The following is a 21,959-nucleotide window of genomic DNA, read 5'->3' as shown; positions in this document are numbered from 1 at the left end:
GCTCCACATGCATTGTACTTCTGCTAATTACTAGGGACTGAAAAATGTGGTGTCTATTTTTGTTGATATTCACATTTATTTTGGTAAATACGGGTAGACGCACAATGTAAAAGGTTGCTATGCTACTTGACTGAGGAAAATAGCCATAGTGCTTTGAAACTGACTGTTAAAGTGGTGGTTGGTGAACATTTTGTCTGGAATATTTGCTTTTACAAAAAACGTCAATGTCTCCCCACCCCCATCTCCTTGAAATGGCCTTTGTTTTTTCCCTTTGGCTATATTCAGTTTTTCAACAAATGATTGTACTGTTGAGAAGCAACCGCATTTGCCGCCATGAACTAAATGCATATCTGATTTAAGGCGTTTCTCAATATTATATTTCTTTGCCTGCCCAATTTGATGATGACAAAACCTGCTTCTTCTTCTCTTCAATTGGCACTACACCCCAAGGTGGGACTTAGCCTCAATAATTTTCTGCCATTCCTTTCTGGATTTCACTGTGGACCTCCAGTTACGGCAACCGACTTGACCTCATTGCTCCATCTCAGCCTAGGCCGTCCCCTTGCTCTTCTTCCTCCAGGTTCACTGCAGCAGGCTTTCCTTGTGGGATCTCTCTCATTTAGTTGCATTTCATGTCCAGCCCATCTCAGTCTACACAGCTTTATGAACTTGATCACATCCTCCTCCTTACAGCAGTCATAAACTTTGTCATTTCTTAGCATTCTCTAGGTACCATTTTCATATACAGGTCCAAAAATCCTCCTCAATATACTTCTTTCATGTGATCTCAGTTTGTTTTTATCCTGATTTGTAATTGTCCATGTTTGTGAGCCATAAGTAAGTACTGGGCGTATAAGCATTTTGTAAAGTCAGCACTTAGTCCGTCGTGATATAAGCTTGGATTTAATATGTTACAACATTCCAAAGCAGCATCGGTTAGAAGCACTTATGTGAGTCATATCAGTAAAGCTAGTGCCATTTGCTTCTATCTTTGAGCCCAGATAGGTGAAACATTCCACTCACTGTAATGTCATTCCATCAAAGGTTATTGTGGGCTGTAAGTGTTGGTTAGTGCCAGTATACATATACTTTGTCTTTCTTTCATTAATTCTCAGGCCCATCTTCTCTGCACTCAGTTTTAGAGTTGAAAATGCGCTTTGTAGATCTCCAAGTGTTCTGCTCATTAAATCCAAGTCACCTGCATATCCCAGCAATTATTCAAACTTATGGCAGATAGTGTCTCTTGTCTGAGTACCTGATTCATGCACCAGTTTTTCAAATGTCAGGTTGAAAAGTAGTCAGGAAAGCCCATATCCTTTCCTTAGCACAGTTCGAGTGGGAAACTGAGGTGATAGCCTGGACTGCACTCACACTGTACACTGGGGGTATTTTAGGGTGACCTCTATTAAATGCTCCAATCCAGGCACTTAAATTCCCGCATTGCCTCATAAAGTTCGGCCCAGTTTATTGTGTCATATGCAGATTTAAAGTCAATGAAAAGATGGTGCCCACCAACATTGAATTCATTGGTCTTTTCTACTATTTCTCAGAAAGTAAATATCCGGTTTACAATTGACTTGCCTAGTCATAGCCTGCATTGATAGCTTCCAATAATGTCTTCTGCTATAGGTGAATTACAGAATCTACAAAATATTAATTTTGATCTTTTTTGGGCATTCGTAGGCGGGCAACCGTACTTGACAATGTTACAGACAGAACCGACGAGGTACGTGGTGCAGAAGGAGAACCATAAATAACTATTCCAACGTTAGGGGAAGAATTTTGAGGCAGTCTAAATACGAGACAGGTTTAGTTTGCTGATCGCTGTAGTGCAGAGTGCAGACATTATGTTCTTGCAGAGTATGTGCCAAGCAAGATCGTAAGAGATGGAAAAGAGCCACCGTGGTACAACAACTGAGTTAGAAAACTGCTGTGGAAGCAAAGGGAACTTCACAGCAAACATAAACATAGCCAAAGCCTTGCAGACAAATAAAAATTACGCGTAACGAAATGTAGTGTGAGGAGGGCTATGCGAGAGGCATTCAGTGAATTTGAAAGTAAAGTTCTATGTACTGACTTGGCAGAAAATCCTAAGAAATTTTGGTCTTATGTCAAAGCGGTAGGTCCAGTCACTCTGTGACCAAAATGGTACTGAAACAGAGGATGACAGACTAAAGGCCGAAATACTAAATGTCTTTTTCCAAAACTGTTTCACAGAGGAAGACTGCACTGTAGTTCCTTCTCTAGATTGTCGCACAGATGACAAAATGGTAGATATTGAAATAGACGACAGAGGGATAGAGAAACGATTAAAATCGCTGAAAAGAGGAAAGGCCGCTGGACCTGATGGGATACCAGTTAGATTTTACACAGAGTACGCGAAGGAACTTGCCCCTCTTTTTGCAGCGGTGTACCGTAGGTCTCTAGAAGAGCGTAGCGTTCCAAAGGATTGGAAAAGGGCACAGGTCATCCCCGTTTGCAAGAAGGGACATCGGACAGATGTGCAGAACTATAGACCTATATCTCTAACGTCGATCAGTTGTAGAATTTTGGAACATGTATTATGTTCGATTATAATGACTTTTCTGGAGACTAGAAATCTACTCTGTAGGAATCAGCATGGGTTTCGAAAAAGACGGTCGTGTGAAACCCAGCTCGCGCTATTAGTCCATGAGACTCAGAGGGCCATAGACACGGGTTCACAGGTAGATGCCGTGTTTCTTGACTTCCGCAAGGCGTTCGATACAGTTCCCCACAGTCATTTAATGAACAAAGTAAGAGCATATGGACTATCAGACCAATTGTGTGATATTGAAGAGTTTCTAGATAACAGAACGCAGCATGTCATTCTCAATGGAGAGAAGTCTTCCGAAGTAAGAGTGATTTCAGGTGTGCCCCAGGGGTGTGTCGTAGGACCGTTGCTATTCACAATATACATAAATGACCTTGTGGATGACATTGGAAGTTCACTGAGGCTTTTTGCGGATGATGCTGTGGTATATCGAGAGGTTGTAACAATGGAAAATTGTACTGAAATGCAGGAGGATCTGCAGCGGATTGACGCATGGTGCAGGGAATGGCAATTGAATCTCAATGTAGACAAGTGTAATGTGCAGCGAATACCTAGAAAGAATGATCCCTTATCATTTAGCTACAATATAGCAGGTCAGCAACTGGAAGCAGTTAATTCCATAAATTATTTGGGAGTACGCATTAGGAGTGATTTAAAATGGAATGATCATATAAAGTTGTAGGTAAAGCAGATGCCAGACTGAGATTCATTGGAAGAATCCTAAGGCAATGCAATCCGAAAGCAAAGGAAGTAGGTTACAGTATGCTTGTTCGCCCGCTGCTTGAATACTGCTCAGCATTGTGGGATCCATACCAGATAGGGTTGATAGAAGAGATAGAGAAGATCGAACGGAGAGCAGGGCGCTTCGTTACAGGATCATTTAGTAATTGCAAAAGTGTTATGCAGATGATAGATGAACTCCAGTGGAAGACTCTGCAGGAGAGACGCTCAGTAGCTTGGTACGGAATTTTGTTGAAGTTTCGAAAACATACCTTCACCGAAGAGTCAAGCAGTATATTGCTCCCTCCTACGTATATCTCGCAAAGAGACCATGAGGATAAAATCAGAGAGATTAGAGCCCGCACAGAGGCATACTGACAATCCTTCTTTCCACGAACAATATGAGACTGGAATAGAAGGGAGAACCGATAGCGGTACTCAAGGTACCCTCCGCCACACACCGTCAGGTAGCTTGCGGGGTATGGTTGTAGATGTAGCGGTGAGTGTAAACAGACTGGATTTTTGGCCGCCAGAGGGGAGAGGAACAGTGTGGACAAATGAGCCCTGCCTCCATCTCCAAGTGCAAAAGCCTGCACCTGTGTAATCCAAAAGCAGAACTGAAACGTTCTCACAGCGCCGACTGATCCTTTCTGCTGTTGTGAGGGTCCTAATCAAAATCTGTGATGGACCAGGATTAGTATCTTCATTCATTTCAAAATGATTAAAGAAAACATCAAACAATGCACAACAGGAGCCATTTGGGCACGGTTACCGTGCAGTTGCTTGTCGAGACTGGCAGAGTATGCTTAACAGTTAGCAAAGGGCCTGACCTCTAGTGGTATTCGACTCAACCGTGGTTCACAATACCCACCCACAAAAACTGTCATTGTAGAAGTGTCCACATTATGCCAACTTTCGAATATTGTGTACGCGTTTCTTTGTTCTAAGATACTGTATTCCACAACTGATTACTGTGTTGCATTACATGGCATGTATCTCGTAAGAGACCATTCAGTGCCCACAGTTGGCATCTACATCTACATCCATGTAACTTTTCTGCAAGTCACCATGTTGTGCTTGGCAGAGCGTACCCTGTACCACTACTAGTCATTTCCTTTCCCGTTCCACTCGCAAATAGGGCGAGGCCTCCATATGAGCCCTAATTTCTCGTATCTTATCTTTGTGGTCCTTACACACAGTGTATGTTGATTGCAGTAGAATAATTTGGCAGTCACCTTCAAATGCTGGTTCTCTAAATTTCCTCCATAGTGTCTTTTAAAATGGATGTCGCCTTCCCCCTAGGGCTTCTCATTTGAGTTCCCAAAGCATCTCAGTAACAATGAAGTGTTGTTAGAACCCACTGTTTACAAATATAGCAGCCCACCTCTGAATTGTCCTCCTCCAATCTAACCTGGTACGCATCCCAAACACTCGAGCAGTATTCAAGAATAGGTCGCCCCATCGTCCGGTATGGTTTCTCCTTTACAGATGAGCTACACTTTCCCAAAATTCTCCCAATAAACTGAAGTCGACCATTCATCTTTCCTACCACAGTACTCATGTGCTCGTTCCATTTCATAATGCTTTGCAACATTACTCCCAGATATTTAAACAACATGACTATGTCAAGCAGTACACTAATAATGCTGTATCTAAACATTACAGGTTTGTTTTTCATACTCATCCACATTAACTTACATTTTTCTGCATTGAGAGCTAGCTGCCATTCATCACACTGACCCGAAATCTTGTCTAAGTCATATTGTACCTTCCTACATTTACTCAATGTCAACATCTTACTGTACACCACAGCATTATCAGCAGAACAACAGTGGTCCTATCACACTTCCCTGGGGCTCTCTTGACAATACCCTTGTCTCTGATGAGCACTTGCCATTGATCACAACATGTTAGGTTTTGTTACTTAAGAAGACTTCGAGCCACTCACATATCTGTCAACTTATTCCATATACTAGTACCTTCGTTAACAGCTTGCAATGTGGCACAGTGTCAAATGTATTCCGGAAATCTAGAAATGTGCAATCTACCTGTTGCCCTTCGTCTGTAGTTCCCATGATATTGTGAGAAAAGGCCAAGCTGAGTATTGCACAAGCAGTGCATTGTGGGCTATGCTCAGTCTCAAGAAAATTTATTATATTCAAACTGAGAATATGTTCAAGCATTCTGCAGCAAACCGAAGTTAGGGATATTGGTCTGCAATTGTGTTAGTCCGTTCTTTTACCCTTCTTATACACAGTCACCTGCGCTATTTTCCAATCATTTGGGACTTCATTCAGGGTGAGAGATATGCGATTAATGAAAGCTAGGTAAGGGGCCAATGCCATGGAGTATTCTCTGAAAACTGAATTGTGATTCCATCCAGATCTGGTGAGTTATTTGCTTTCAAATCTTTCAGTTGTTTCTCTGTGCCAGGGATGCTTATTACTATGCCGTCCATACAGGAGTCTGATGGTAAAATGACATTGTGTTTGTATGATTCTCCAGTGTGAATGATGGAATGGCGCCAGAGCGTCGAGCGCACTGGTATGTCATCGCATTCGTGCATTTTTTTGTGTTGCTAACATGTTCTTACGCATATTATCTTCCCCAGTTGGGCTTCGCCAGATGATTCACCAGTAACCAAAAATAGGAACATTTTTGATATTTATATGCAATAGATAAAGTTGTTTCATACTATCTCTAACAAAATAGTTAATCTGGACACAATTTGCTATGAAACAGCATCTGTTAATTAATTTCGCTCTTTCATATTTTGAGTCAGAATTCATGTTTATCATGAAATGTGAATTTGTCTGGTCCATACTAATTAAAGATCACTGCCCTATAATCTTTGGGTAATATATGCTGAACCAAAGATTGTGCTATTGCCATATATGGTCATTTCATCATTAAAAGTACAAAAATATTACATGAAATGCATATTTGACTGTTAGCCGTTTTATTGAAAATCTTAAACATCAACCAGTTTCGTGTGTAGGCCATCATCAGCAGATAGCTGTCCAAAGATACAAACACAGATGTATAAGGTGCACAGAAATACGTTAAGAAATTATAAAGAGGTACAATACAATGTGAATACTTACAAGGCTAAAAATAGTTCATGTAAATACAGCTCTCTTGTCATCATTTGACAGTGGATACCGCTTAGGTGGTGGTGTATGTAATAAATTTCAGTATATTAAGTTCTACATAGGACATTCAGGGTGCACTCAGTAGTGATATCAGTTAACAGGACAGTATATACACTAATGAGCTGGCTAGATAAGCAAGTTCTGCAATAGTAAACTCTCTGAAAGAGTTCATCAGATACCTTCACTTAACCTTTTCATCCTGCAATACAAAGTATGTTGACCACAAGTTAACTACTGATGACAGGAGACTAGATTATCTGTGGTGAACTACTTTGGTGATTTCTCATATAAACAGAAAGTGAAAAACGATGTGGCCATTACAAAAATAGGAAAACATTTATCCCACAGCAAGAAGGCACAAAGCTTTGCAATATTTAGATGCTAAAAAGTAGTGTATTATTGCATAATAATCCCGAGGTGTATAAAAACAAACCGGTCACAACAAAAACGTAATGCACACGGTTGGTCATAATATAGAATTGACTAAAAGACAAAAAACACAGAGTTCTTAAAAATCAGTACAAATTGTCAGCTGCCATTCATTTACACCATAAGTACATTAATCAACCATTACCATAAGGTAATGATTAAGTGTGAAGGATTACATCATATGTAATTGTTGTATCACACTGTAAAATTTTAAAAACATTACTGAATAACCAGTTTAACTGATACAACAGTTGTATATGATGTGATCCTTCATACTTAATTGTTACCTTATCATAATGATTGATTAATGCACCAAGGGTGTAAATGAATGGTAGCTGACAATTTGTACCTATTTTAAGAACTTTTTATGACCAACCATGTACATTACATTTATGTTGTGATGATTTTTTTTTTACACCTCAGAGATTATTATGTAATAATTATCCAACTGTTTAGCATGTAGATATTGCAGAGCTTGGTACCTTCTTGCTGTGGGATAAGTGTTTGTCTGTTTTTGTAATGGAAACTTCATTTTTCACTTTTTGTTTACGCGAGAAACTACCAGAGATGTTCACCAAAGATAATCTAGTCTCGTGCAATCAGCAGTTAACTCATAATTGACAAACTTTGTATCAAATGATGAAAAGGTTTAGTGAAGGTCTTTAACCAACTCTTCAGAGTTTGTAGGTTGGCAGTATTTACTTCTCTAGCCTTCTCATTGTGTGTAGACTGTCCTATTAACTGATGTCAATACCAAGTGCACTCTAAGTGCCCTGTGTAGAACTTAATATACTGGAAATATTACATATTATAACACCTGAGTTGTATCCACTGTCAAATAATGACAAGAGAGGTGTATTTAGTTGAACTATTTTTAACCTTGTAAGTATTCATGTTCATTTTGTACTACTTTATAATTTCTTTACATATTTCCACGAACTACATTTATCTGTGTTTGTAACTTTGGATAGATATCTGCTGATCGTGATCTAAGATTGAAACCACCTCGTGCTTAAAGTTTTCAACAAAACAGTTGATGGTCAGATATACATTTTATGAATGACAGGATGGCTGTTAAGTCACCTAACAAAAATGATTAAAAAATATTAATTACAAATGATGAATGTGAAATTAACAATATACAATTCAAATTATGGAAATGAGAATTGAAGTTTAATACTGGATACTACAGAAGAGGAGAAGCTATTAACAGTTAGTGAAACAAGAACAACTTGTGAAAGATTTTACAAACTAAAAAACTGAAAAATAAATGATGCCAACTTTGAGCACTTTGTCTCCAGTGCCAGTAGAAAGGGACAGATACAGAGTTGGTGTAAGAAGATAAGAGGTGTATTGAAGAGCTGCAAAATTTGCTCTGCACATCAAATCTGGACTTACGTTGAGAGAAACAAATATGAGATCCAAATTTCAGAGCGCTAACATTGAGTTACAGGAATTTGATAACCAAAATGTTGTACATTTGAAAATGTAGAAATTGCAGAATGGTAGGAAATGCAACATGGATGAGTTGTTAAAACTAGAAGTTGTCCTCCCTTTCCACAAACAGAAACAGTATAATGAAATCCTGTGTTGTGCAAAAGTGTGAAAAATGTTGTACCATTACCTTGAAAAAGACTTGATTTCGTTTTAGTGGCCAGTCACTTGCTGATTATTGGATGTTCCTTTCTGCAGTAATAATCATAAATGTGGTCACAAATTGCATTGTCAGCAAATGAATTTATATTAGTAATGTACTTATCCACACATTTTTTCTCCTCTGGAGTTTCAAGCTTTGATATTTTAGTCTCGGCACTGGCATGATGATGCCGCTACACTACACAGTTGGGCTGGGTACTTCATGGCCTGATGGTGGTTCAATAATAGTCAGGGAACAGAACGCTGTGAGATGAAGGGGCAGGGGATCTCGCCATTCGAGTCTGTCTGCGAGCAGCAGTGTGTCCAAAACCTCATAGAGGTGTGCACAGGGGTAAACTGGCATGTAGCTGGTGTGGGCAGCTGTCAACTGAGCACTTGGCAACAACGCTCAACACAGTGCGTGAGACAAGGTCTGCAGTAGTTCAATTCGGCATAAGCGCTGTCATACTAGGCTGACTGCTGCCTGTAGGTAAACACCTCCGTCGGCGGATCTGCCTGTACGACATGTCACGTGCACCCACCATGGCCGGTTTCTCCACTATTCTGTGGCACTGATCATGCCAGCTCATCTGCTTCTGTCGCAGTGTCTGTTGGCAGGGATACTAAATATGTTTTTGCAACTTCCTTTTCTTTCTCCAATATTTCCTTGCTATTATTCACAAGTGTTTTTGTTTGTATTTAAAGCTGCAGCAGTGTACCAACCACCTTGGTAATGGAGAACAGCAGGCCACCATTACATTTTTCAGTCTCCAAAAGTATTTACATAATTAGCAAGTCATTTCTCTCAACTGATCTCAAATGGCAGTCCCCTGGCCAAGCGAATGTCAAAAATTTTTTACTCGTCTTTTGACACACTTGCTTCCGACATAGGTCAGTAATACACAGCTAAGAGCAGTAACAAATATAATAATAACTCCTGTAACAGTAAAAAATGCAAGCAAACAAACTCACAGGTTGTAGAAATCACAGAGGACAGCAACCTGTCTGAAACTCAAGTGTAGTGCAAGGAAGAAGTATCATGTGGTACGTGTAGAGGTTTGGCAACTTTGGGTGCTCGTTGCAGTTACAGGGGTCACGGGATTGGCAGAATAGGCTTGCCCTCTACTACTTCCACCGTAGCTGCCATTCCTAAAGTACTTTCGAACATACTATAGTCTATTATGGTGTATGGATCACAGGTTTGTGATATCACATAGTAAATATGAAGTAAAATGTCTGAATTTATAACATGGTGTGTGAACAGTTTAGTGCAGTGAAAGTTGAGGGGCTGCAAGGTTGTTTAATTTAAGATCTGTGGTTTAATTTTTTTTTTTTTTTTTTTTTTTTTTTTTTTTTTTTTTTTTTTTTCTGCATATTTAATACAAAATGGCCCACCTTAGTTAAGATATGTAAAGCATGTTCTTACACCTGGTCACGTTTAGCAAGTTATCTGTTTACAGTTAAGGACACACTTCCAGTTCATCGAAATTTCCTTCAAGTGTGGAAGATCAGTTGTAGCTAATGGTAATAATAATAAAATTTTTGTGGTGGTTATAAAGAAGAAATATCGTATCTAGTTGTCCTGCAAAGAACAGAGGAATAATATATTGTTTCTACTTTGGGTTAACTTGACCTACGCTTCTGAAATGTGGACTGTGAAGAAAATGAATTAAAGGAAGATACAGATGTGTGAAATATAATTTTATGGATTTTGAGTGGGTGTAGCAAGGCGAACAGAATAAGAAATGATCAGGGATATAGTAAAACAGTACTTTTTACAGGGGCAGCAGAATCAACCAGGCTTAAGTTGTAAAGACAGGTAAAGAGAACGAGGGTACAGAGTGCATTAATTGAGAATCCAAGCAAAAGATCAAGAATACACTGAAAGGAATGAAGGAGAGAATTTGGAGGAAAGGACTGGAACAGGTTGGTGCCAAAGTGGCAGGATAGGTGAAAATGCAGAGGACACATAACAGACCTGGACGGTGGCTGTAAACTGTTGGTGGTCATGATTGTTACAGTTGATATGAAATATCCGTGTAGGGCTCAAGTAGCTCTGTCCCTGATATCTAAAAATAATGCTGCATACCGGAAGTGACCTAGTCTCTACTGAAAGCAGGCTATTATCATATTTATTGTGTAATATGTGACCTTTTTTTTTCTACATTCCATATGACTGCTCAGCAGCCAGTAGAATGACTGTATCATCAGTGAGTGATTTCAGCAACTCCTAGCAAGACTAATTTTGGAAAGGGTTGTAATTAGGTGTAATTAATGCTAATTGTCTACAAATTTGTATAAGTACAAGATTGAATGTCCCCAATAGAATACTTACCATTATTAATTCTTTTGGTAACTTTCACTGTGAATCTGATCATAACACTTCTGGCTTCAGAATTGTTTTCCCAGATCTGTTCGTTACTGTTGATGCAGTGCTCCATTGTGCTAAAGGAATGAAAAAATTTCACTGCTTCTGAGGTTTATGTCCTCATAAGATATTAGCATATGTGGGAATTAAAATACACCTTCTCTTTCTCCCCATATTTTGTTTCTTTTCACTAATTCCACTTTCCAGTCCATTCAAGTTTATTCATCCTTGGTTGCCCCATCCTCATCCCAACTGAGCCATCTTTTCCACATATTATCCATTGTGTTCTTTCTTCCTCAGTCTCATATTAATTTCATTTAATTTTTGGTTACACAGTTTAATTAAAAGTTTTCCCTCACTTAGGTTTTCAAGTATTTTTGCTTCGACCTTTGGCCACATTTTGTTGCTTTCTCTGTATGCAAATTGTTAATGATGTGCTGTATATGCCTATAGGTAGTTTTCCTTTCCAACTAGTATATTTTTTTGAATTCATACTTTGTTTACCTCAGCATTTTGTTGTGGATGAGGGCCATAATAAAATGTGAACACTGTACCCAATGCTGAAGTGCCTGTTTGCTACTAAATGCTTTATCTATGCATGGAGAGACTGTCTTATTTTTATAGCGTTGTATTTCTATTTTTCGCTATTTTCACTGTAGTGGTGCGCACATAAGAAGGCGGGGGGGTGGGTCAATGTGTAGTGGCATGGAACAGAGTATCATGTGACACTCCAGCTGATACTATCATTCTGCTGTTTCTGCCTGTAGCACGTGCAGCTGGGCGCATGTAAAACATTTTGATGTATAATTCCATTGGGAACCATGTGCACCACGGCTGTATTATTGTCACTATATTTCGAATAAATGGCAGCATCAGTCATAAAGATTGAAATCCTTTATTTTCCAGATCGATTTTGCTCACTGTAAGACCATCTTCAGTGCTAACTATTCAAACCTTGAAGGCCTATATCATAACAACACTATATTTTCTATAAGGTGTAACAAGTAATGTGACGATTACTTCTAACAGATATCTTCACTTCTACTGCATATAACAATTTTGAAATTACTGATGAGCCTATCTTGTGACCTCAGCAATTGCCGCTCCAACATATAATCGATCTGTGAAATAAAGGATTTCAATCTTTACTGCTGATGCTGACATTTACCCAAAATATATTGTAGAACATGGAGCATCGATTTTCGTGTTAATTGAGGTACGGTGATGGTACTTAGCGACTGTAGTGTTCATTACGGGTGGCATAAAGCAAACACAACAAGTATTTTGTTAAGAAGAATGGTGCTGATTTACTGACCACATGAATTCTGCTCGGCAGTGTCGGAAGCAGACACAGTTATCCTGATGTAGCGCTCACCCCTGCATTGCCAGTTACTGGGATGGGCAGTGGCTGGAGCGTGTGATGTGGCATTGCACGCTGCACTGACGTTGCCACAAAGTATTCTCTGTATCTCTTTCTGTGCAGAACACGTCATGCTGTCACCTTCTTACATATACCCCACTTAGTATAAGTTAATGCTGTTTATAAAAGGACAGCACAACTTGAAACAAAGCTTTACAGTAACTGAATTAGCCTTAGTATCAGTTTTTCTTGACCCATAATTATACTGGTATGCAAAACTTACGAAAACAACTTTTGCGTGATGTGTCACTGCCAAGTGACATAGCTTGATGAAACTTGGACCATAAATGGAAAGAATTGCTACAGTATAGTACAAAGGTAACTGAAAGAAATACCCAATCAAACAAGAATGACTTTTATTCAAAGGCAGTAATTACCCTGAAGTCACGCCCATTTATGATCGTTCCCTGGACATTACAAAAGGTAAGACATGGTTCTCAATTGGGTGTGTGTTCTCCACAGATAGCAAAACATACTCTGCAGTGTACTCCTGTACTGGCCACAAGGTTGCTAAGAAGTTCTTGTGGTAGGGCATTGCGTTCTTTCACCAGAAGGGTTGACTGCTGTGGGATGGGTCATTGCTGCATGTGGATGTGCTGTAATATTCTCCCCCAATGCATGCCACAAGTGCTCAGTGGGGTTTAAGTTCAAAGACGGGCAGGCCAGTCATTTGCCAAATATTGTCTCATTCAGAGAGCTCCTCTAAATGCTCTATTCGCTGCAATTGTGCGTTACCATCCGTAAAAATGAAATCAGGGCTAATTGTACCCCTGAAAAGATATAAATGTGGGCAAGAAGTACGTTGTCAAAATAATGTTGACCAGTGAGTGTACCGTGTCCGAAGATTTGGAAGTCATGACTCCCATGTAAAATTATGCCTCCCGACACCATAACACCTGGTCCACCAAAACCATCATGTTCGCCAATGTTCCTGGCTGTGTTACGTATTCCCACCACGTCGAGAATCACTAACCCAACAAAATCTGCCATCATCTCTGAAGAGCATGCAACCCCGCTCCTTGTTGATCCAGTCCCTATATTCTTGGCACCATCACAAATGGTGCCGCCAATACCGATCATTGGGCAGAGAGACCACACTCATGCAGTTGCTGTGAGATTGCAGCCTTGGGAAATGTGGTTGCAATTGCACTCACTGGTTGATGTGGATCCCTTCTTGCCTGTTGCAGAAGATAGTGGTCATCTGCTTCCATAGTTGACCGTGGTTGACCACATCCTCTTCTTCAGCCTGTGGTTTGGAATGCTCCCCGTGCATGTGAGAAAATGCTCTGAGCAATTCCAAACTCCTGGTCTATACTAGTCAGTTTTCGTTCTACTTTCTGTGTGAGGTCATTCAGATGTTGTCTCCAGGCCATTTAGTAGTGAAAACCACTGCCACAATCCACTGACTGCTTGCTGATTGACACACACTATCTCCTTCCTTTCCCTCAACTGCCTCATGTTTGTGGGGCACCCCCATTTGGCACTGTAGTCACTCCAACCTAACGCCGTGTGATGTACAACTTCTTGTGCATGACTCTTCAGTCTTCTGGCAGCGTGCTCTTGCACTTTCATTGATTTCCACTGAGTAGTTAATGTGTTATGTTGCTTTATTTAGCTCATGTTGAAGTTTTGCAGAGCAGTGTACTGTGAGTTTAATATAAAGTTTAATACAGTTTAAAATTTTATGTTTTTCATGGTTATTAACTTCTCCAAAATCTGAAAGTACAACTTCTGTAAGTCTCAATTTGATCCATTTCCAAATGTACGTTGTTAGGCTTCAATGCCACTCTTCACCTGCGGCTTTTATTGTGCTCCCTTAATATCCTTTATTGTAACTATTCTGGCTATCCCAAATTGCATTGAGTAAGATGGCACAGTAATTGGAATACTCGACTCAGATTCAGAAGGACCAGGGTTCAGACCCCCGTCTGCCCATCCGGATTATGTCATTTCCCTAAATTGTGTCATGGTTCCTTCGAAACGCACATCTGTAATTTCCTTCCCATTCTTCCTCTATCTGAGCTTGTGCTCAATGTTAATTGGTTTCATTGTCAGTTATACTAAATCTAACCTTGTCTCTGTTTCCAAGTGACATTGATACTAAATCTAACCGTCTCACAGAGCGAGGTGACGCAGTGGTTAGCACAATGGACTCGCATTTGGGAGGATGATGGTTCAATCCCATGTCCGGCCATCGTGATTTAGGTTTTCTGTGATTTTCCTAAATCACTCCAGGCAAATGCCGGTATGGTTCCTTTGAGAAGACATGGCTGACTTCCTTCCCCATCCTTCCGTAATCCGATGAGACCAATGACCTCACTGTTTGGTCTCTTCCCCCAAACAACCCAACCATCTAACCTTCTCCCTGTTGCCAACTGACATTGAACTTCAAAGTGCAAGAACTCCACATTAATTAATTGTTTGTGATAATCCCAGACTTTATAGAACTCCTTCAGTGAATAAGTTTATTGTAAGAGGTAAGAGTGATAAGACTTTCTAATTTGTGCACATTAGAATCTGTCTACCAACATAAAAGTCAATACCTTGTAGTTTTAATACCCAAAGAAAAGTATATGTGCCTGTTTACTGTGCTAAAGGTAATATCTCTATCTTTAAAATTGCATGCACGCAAATACACAAAAAATTATATTCATGTGGTACTCATAAGTAGCCATAAAGCATTGTTTACCCTGAAAATTTTCACAGGTTTATAAGCATAGGTATCATCAACAAGGTATTAATACATCAAAGTCAGCTCAGTTGGTTAGGAGGGTGTTCCATTTTTGCAAGTTTTTTCCAAAGACAAATAACTTGATTAAAAAACTCTGTTTAGAGATGCTGACAAAAAAATCTTACGATGATGTTATCTTGTCAAAAGTAAAGGCAGATCTTTCAGTTGGTGTACTGCTGAAAATCTGTAATCTTGAATTGATTGGAAAAAGTTTTGTTTGAGCATTGGATGTGGAGGTACAGGAGGACAGTTGGTGTTTCTAATTCTTGTATAGAAGTTCTGAATAACTATTGGTTTAATTAAAAGTAGTATTATGTTAATGAAAGAGAGTTTAATAAGCAGTTAAACTATGAAGTAGAAATAAAGAAGGTAGAACATGGAAAGAACAAAGAAACTCTGAAGATTTCAAACATTATACTGTATTTAAATATATTATTAATATAGATCGTAGATCCTGCTCCTCATTGTAAGAAATATGACATTGGTCTAAAGAATGATATACCTCAAACTTACCCAATGTTTTAAACAACATCCAATATGGCAGTGCAGTGTGCTGTCCTGTGTAGTCTGTTCAGGCTAACATGTTCATTTCTTGAGCCATCATCATTTGTAAGTGTAGGCTGCCCATAAAGAATTAAAGTGTCAATCTCCAGGTCAAGTGATATTTTCAGTAACAAAAAATATTAGTAATACAGAAATTGAGTAATGCTGTACAGTCAGATTCAAAATGCGCATTAGTAGCCGAGATCACTTGTGCAATCCTGTGCAGTGGGGCTTGACTCTGCGGACAGTTTAGAATCCTAGAGGTGAAAAAAATTTTCATCAGAAATACCTGGCTGGTTAGGACCAATTAGGACCTGCTCCTCTATTTAGCCTAGTCCGCAGTGCGGTACAACTTTACCTTTCACTCTTATTTCCCACCAGGGGGCCCACAGTCCTTTTGTGGGTACGTGGCACACATGGGTCCCTGAGCTATTGCAGTCTCCTTTCCTTTCCAGGCTACATTACTGTCCCTGTTCCTCTCCCTCCCTATCCTTACTCCTTTGTCCCTGCCCCCTCTTTTCCCTCTTGGTGGACTTCTTTATGTCGACCTGGCTATCCTCCTGGCTATGTTTTTGTCTGTGCTATTGTTTAGTGTTTCGGTGTTTTTGGTCCCCTTGGGGTTTGACCTCCATTCACAAAATTTTCCGTTCAGTGTGAGCCATTTTGTGATGAACTCCCTACCTAGCTTCCATGGTGCAGGTTCCCCTCCCCCTCCCTTTCCCTTTCCCTTTCCCTTTGCACCCTGGCCCCCCTCCTGCTAGGTCACCAGCACGGTAGCCAGACCATGTGGTGGGGCTGTTAAGTACCCACTTGGCTGAGACCCCTGAAACCACAGGGATCACACTGCTAGTACCTGAGCTGTTAACGCCTCGTGTATGCCCAGGATTTGATGCTCATCACTTTGGGGCATCAGAACTCCCAGCAATGGCCCCATGCCAGACGACCCTTGCTGTGGCTGGGGTGAGCCCCTGATCAGAGTGGGTGGTACTAGGGCGGACGCCTTGTGCATGACGCGACAAAAGCTTCACCAACCTGGCCTTTCTGTGGCAGTCTCTAAGAGTGGTAGCAGACGTGACACTCCTTTTTCTGATCCTTCGGCTTTCCCCTCCCTGGCCACCCCCTGGGAGGAGGGTCAAGCTCGTATGTACCTCGCTTCCTCCGTAATGGGTGCTGCAGAACGCTGTCTACAGGGGGCAGTCTGCCGGGTCCACTCATGGGCTCTCTCTCATGGCTTTCAGTTTTCGGTGTCCAAGACATGTCTCGTGCATTTCTGCTGTCACTGTACAGTCCATTCCCATCCGGAACTGTTCCTCTATGGCCAACCCCTCAATGTAGTGGACACCCATCACTTCTTGGGTCTGGTCTTCGATGCCCGGTTGACATGGCTCCCTCATCTTCACCAGCTGAAGAGGACATGCTGGTCCCATCTCAGTGTTCTTAGGTGTCTGTGCAATACTGCCTGGGGTGCAGACCACTCTGTTCTCTTGCGATTGTATAAAGCATTGGTCCAGTCTCATTTAGACTATGGAAGTCCTGTCTATGATTCTGCATCGCCTTCGACGCTGCGGATCCTATATCTCGTCCACCACTGTGGGGTCCGACTTGCGACTGGTGCTTTCCGGACTAGCCCCATACTTAGCTTTCTCGCAGAGGCAGGGTTTCCACCACTGCGAGTTTTGCACCAACAACAGCTGATATCTTATGCGCTCCACATTCGCTGCACCCCAAAGCACCCTAATTATGGTCTCCTTTATCCAGACACGGAGATCACCCTGCCACAGTGGCGGCCACGATGTGGGCTTACCGCGGCTGTCCGCATTCAGTCGCTCTTTTCTGAACTGCAGCAATTCCGTTTACCGCCTCTCTTCTTTTCTCATGCATGTACCCTTCCTTGGCGCGTCTCTCGGTTACAGCTCTGTCTTGATCTCTCAATCGATTCAAAGGATTCTGTCCCTCCAATGGCTCTTCGCCACAAATTGTACTGTCTCCTCAGTACATTACAGGGTTCAGAAGTGATTTATACTAATGGCTCCATGGTTTTTGGCTGCACTGGTTTTGCTTACACCTATACATGACACACAGAACTTCGTTCCTTGCCCGATGGCTGTAGTGTTTTTACTGCAGAATTGGCAGCCATCTTCCCCACACTGGACCATATCTGCTCCTGCTCAGGACTATCCTTCACTATCTTTAGTGACTCATTGAGCGGTTTGCACGCTATTGGTCAGTGCTTCCCTCACCACCTGTTGGTCATCTCTATCCAGGACTCTTTCTCTCCTTGCTCAGTGTGGATGTTCGGTGGTTTTCATTTGGACTCCAGGCCGTGTTGGGGTTCCTGGCAATGAACTTGCCGATCGACTGGCTAAGTTAGCTACTACCAGGCCATCTCTTGCTATAGGCATTCCGGAAACAGACCTTCGCTCGTCATTACGTTGTTAAGTTTTGAGCCTTTGGGATGCAGAATGGCACACACTTTCTTTGCCGAACAAGCTCAGGGCCATTAAGGATTCTACAACTCCGTGGCGGTCCTCCTTCTGGGCCTCTCGTAAGGCTTCTGTCGTCCTATGTCGGCTCTGCATCAGCCATACTTGGTTGACTCACGGTTATCTCCTCCATCGTGAGGACTCCCCCTCTCTGTTGTTGTGGATCGATGTTGGCTGTGGCTCACATCGTATTGGACTGCCCGAAATTAGCCACCCTGCGACGGGCTTTTAGGTTTCCAGACTCGCTACCCCTGTTGTTGGCTGACAATGCCTCAACAGCGTATCTCATTTTATGTTTTATTCATGATGGGGGTTTTTATTGATTTATTTAAGGGAGGGAACTTCCACCTTATCGGTGAGTGGAGGGGATGGCAGGCCCTCTTGCTCCCCCCTTTGCCCCGACTGGATTGGCTTCAACTGGGCTTGGTGGTTCACTCTGGCCCTCTGCCTTCCCACTCCTTTCCTTATGGGGTCTGTTATGTCTTGTGCATCTCTCTTGTCTCCTGAGCTTCTTCCTTCACGCCCCTGTCATTAGTCATTTTCTTTCCCTCACCTCTTTTTCTGTCCTTTTCCTTCATTCCCTGTCAATAGTTTATCATTTTATGGATATTTTAGTTCCCTCTTTTAATGTAGGATTTTATCAGTTTTAGTTAATCTAAGGTCGCAGGGACTGATGACTGCGTCATTTGATCCCTTCTCCACCCAACCAACCAATCTTTACTCTTCTTTCCTACTTATATTTACGTACTGATAAATGATATTCACAAAAATTGTGGTCAGGAGAGAAATAAATTGAAATATTTATTTGGACTTTGAATTTACCCATGATTTATGTGAGGTCACAGTTGTTAAGTGTTAAAATGGAGGCTAAACCACCTTTAAAAATGCAGAAACACTAGAATTGACATGTTTGGAAGTGGCGAGCATTCATAACCAGAATTGCTCTTTGTGATAAAAGTATAGTTATAAATACTAAAAAATCATGGTCCCTTCCCTTGTAACAGTGTCTTCGTAACATGTGCTTTAACATCATTTGTCCACTCAGCAAAATAAAATAAGATGGCATATGCAGTTTGTGAATGTGAGCATTGTCACAGCAACATCTATTTGCATGTACAGTCAATATCTCGACTGAAAGACACATTTGGATACACACACACATGTAGCGTAACAGTAATCAAGGAATCTGACATTCATCAATCATCAAAGATAATTCACACTCCTACGGAGTTTTGTGGGAGTTTGAATTACACCATGCACTGAATACTGACAGTGTGGCTATAAAGTAGCTAACCAAAAATTTTGTTATTACCATAGAGCTACAATTTTTTTTTAAAGTTGTCTCTCCTGTAATCTATTCATGTAATGTGTGTTCATTTTTTGTAATGTGTGTCATAACCTCTAACAGTTCCAGTAGATCCTGTTTCCTACCACTATCCTGTATGTACAGAATTGTGAGTCTTCAATTCCCAGCAAAGGGTGGTCATTTTATTGGATATGTATGGCTGTGGCTGACTTCAAAATTGTTAAGCTAAAAAGTGTCCCTGTATTCCTTGTACCACAACTTGACGGACCCATCAGCCTGACCAGTCTAGTTTGCATTAAAACTATTATGATAAATTCTGTAGATGCCAGCTTTATCATATTTACTAACTTTGTGTTTTAAATTATTTTCTAGTTTAAATTTTAAGTAGTTGTTGATTTTAAATGTGATTTTGATTTTAAACAGTTTAAGAATGTTAGCTAGCTTTTGTGATAAATTACCAAAATAAGGAGTCATGACTCCTTTAACATTCTGTGTTGCGTTCCCATGTAGATTTGTGTGCTGTTTCTTAGGTATTAATTTGTTCTGTATGTTTTCATGGAATCCATTAGCATTGGTTAGCTGGCTTGTAATAGTCAGCATTTCCTCTATCCTGTTTACTCATCAGGACTTTAAAAGCTCTATGTGCTAGATAGCAAATCCTGCATTTAAAATCTTAAACATATTATGATGTAAATTAAGGATATTTAATACAATGAAAGGATTTTAATATTGCTGGGTTTTTGATGTAAAAAAGTCATCTTTCACTATGTGAAATTTCTGTGACAGGAGTGGTTCCTCTTCAAATTCTCCAATCAACATACCTCCTGAGTTTTTACACGAGGAAATGGGTGACTTAGAAGCAACATTGGTGTCTGAAGATGAATTCAGGGACTATGTCCGTAATATAATGGATCTTGGGTATAGTCGTGAACAGGTGAGTTTTTTTACCAATGGCAATCCCTGCTGTTGCCATTTAGAATCTGTTTTTCAACAGTTTGTGTAAATGACGCATGTTTAATCAGTGTCCATTGTGGGGTGTAGGTTGTATAGTGGAATTGGTTAAATATTTGTGTCGGTGTATAAGACTTAAACTAATTTGTTCATATAGCCTTATCTTATTAATAGTGGAGGACTAAACAATGATTTTCACAACATTATTAAAAAATGTTACTTTTATAGTAGTCCATGAAAAATTTTAAAATATTGTCATAAGTAAATGGCTAAACACAATGTAACAATTTATATGGTACGTGAAAGATGAACTTTCAACCCTTCTTTCTTTGTTCTTTCATTTTATTTCTTAAAAACATTGGTGCCAGTAAGTTAGTTTGGAAAGCCACTGGCAGGGGCACCACAAACAATAGAGCTGTCAGTGGTATCACATGTCCCAACATGGTGCAATTTTGACTCATGCCACAACTTGAAACTGATAGCATGAATTTCATTTTTTAACAAGGCGAAACCACTCCCCATTTCCATAATTCTGTATATGATTGCTTACACAAGATGACATCACATCACTGGATAGGCCATGTTGCGACGGCTGACTTGACACTACCCGAGCGACCTCCACAGACTCCAGACGTGGCAACCAGCAATGTTCTTGTGGGATTCCATTTTGTCACAGCAGCTGTCTTTACTGCCACTCCCGATACAATGGATTGGGAGTGGGCAGAATTTGAATACCAGTTAGATTTGTGGTAAAGAATGAACACACAACTTTATAAATAGTGTAAAAGAACTTTGAGAGTTTGTCTTTCACATATTGTATGATTTGTTCCATTGTTCTTGGCTATATACCTCTGCTAATTGTCTGAAATGTTTCACAGACTTAATTATTATCCTGTATTATTCTTGAGAGTTAAGTCATGATTTCTCAGATCAGTAAATCAGTGATTTGTAGAAGGTGCGGTATAGTTGCCAGTTATATAATTTTTGTATTTTTAAAAGAATATTTCACAGAAGCTAATTTAATTTGATGAGAGTTTCTGATCTTTGACATTATGCGCATTGGAATGTATTTACTTTCTCGTGTTGAAGTAGTAAATGAAACAAAGTGAAGAGGGACTTTTTCATTGAAAGCTGACTGAGATCACAAGTGTGTGACAGTATAAAATGGCTATGACAAATGTTAATAAAAGAATCCAGAGAGCTCCACCTTTGTCTTTAGTCCACTTCCAAATTTGCATATAAACTTAGGAAGCCATTTTGAAGTGTGTGGTGGAGGGTTCTGTGCACAAATAATAGCAGCTTTCTGCCTTATTCCATTTGCATATCAAGTGAGAGAAATACAACTGTCTATATTCTTCTGGGCATTGTCATAACATGGTTGGAGACAGTACAGAATGACTTCGAAGTTAGGCCAAGGAGGTAGATACAGAGATGATAGGGAAAAGGAGACTATGGATTGACTTCCTGGTCTCCTTTTTATTGCTTCTTCACAGATTGAGGGGGATGTTGCTTGATCTATTGAACTCTGACTTGTGTGGCATTTCAGGCTGTTTGCTTATTGATGATGCGTGACTGTGTTGCTTTTTACCTGCAATTCACAATCGGTGCACATGAAGTCAGCAATTTCTCAATGCATATTAACTCTTAAT

The 21,959-nt window shown here is 40.4% G+C and overlaps 1 protein-coding gene across 2 annotated transcripts in view; it reads left to right on the top strand.

Moving 5' to 3' along the window:
• LOC126469912 (UV excision repair protein RAD23 homolog B-like) overlaps positions 1-21,959 on the top strand; it is a 153,604-nt gene that overhangs the window by 44,375 nt on the left and 87,270 nt on the right. For both annotated transcript variants that reach the window (XM_050097277.1, XM_050097276.1), the window contains exon 4: positions 20,146-20,293. In XM_050097277.1, the coding sequence (XP_049953234.1) occupies positions 20,146-20,293 (148 nt within the window). The remainder of the gene's footprint in view (positions 1-20,145; positions 20,294-21,959) is intronic.

Source organism: Schistocerca serialis, chromosome 3 (assembly GCF_023864345.2).
Source record: "Schistocerca serialis cubense isolate TAMUIC-IGC-003099 chromosome 3, iqSchSeri2.2, whole genome shotgun sequence".
NCBI lineage: Eukaryota > Metazoa > Arthropoda > Insecta > Orthoptera > Acrididae > Schistocerca > Schistocerca serialis.
The sequence above is the reverse complement of the archived record's forward strand: the minus strand, read 5'-3'. Positions and strand labels throughout refer to the sequence as shown.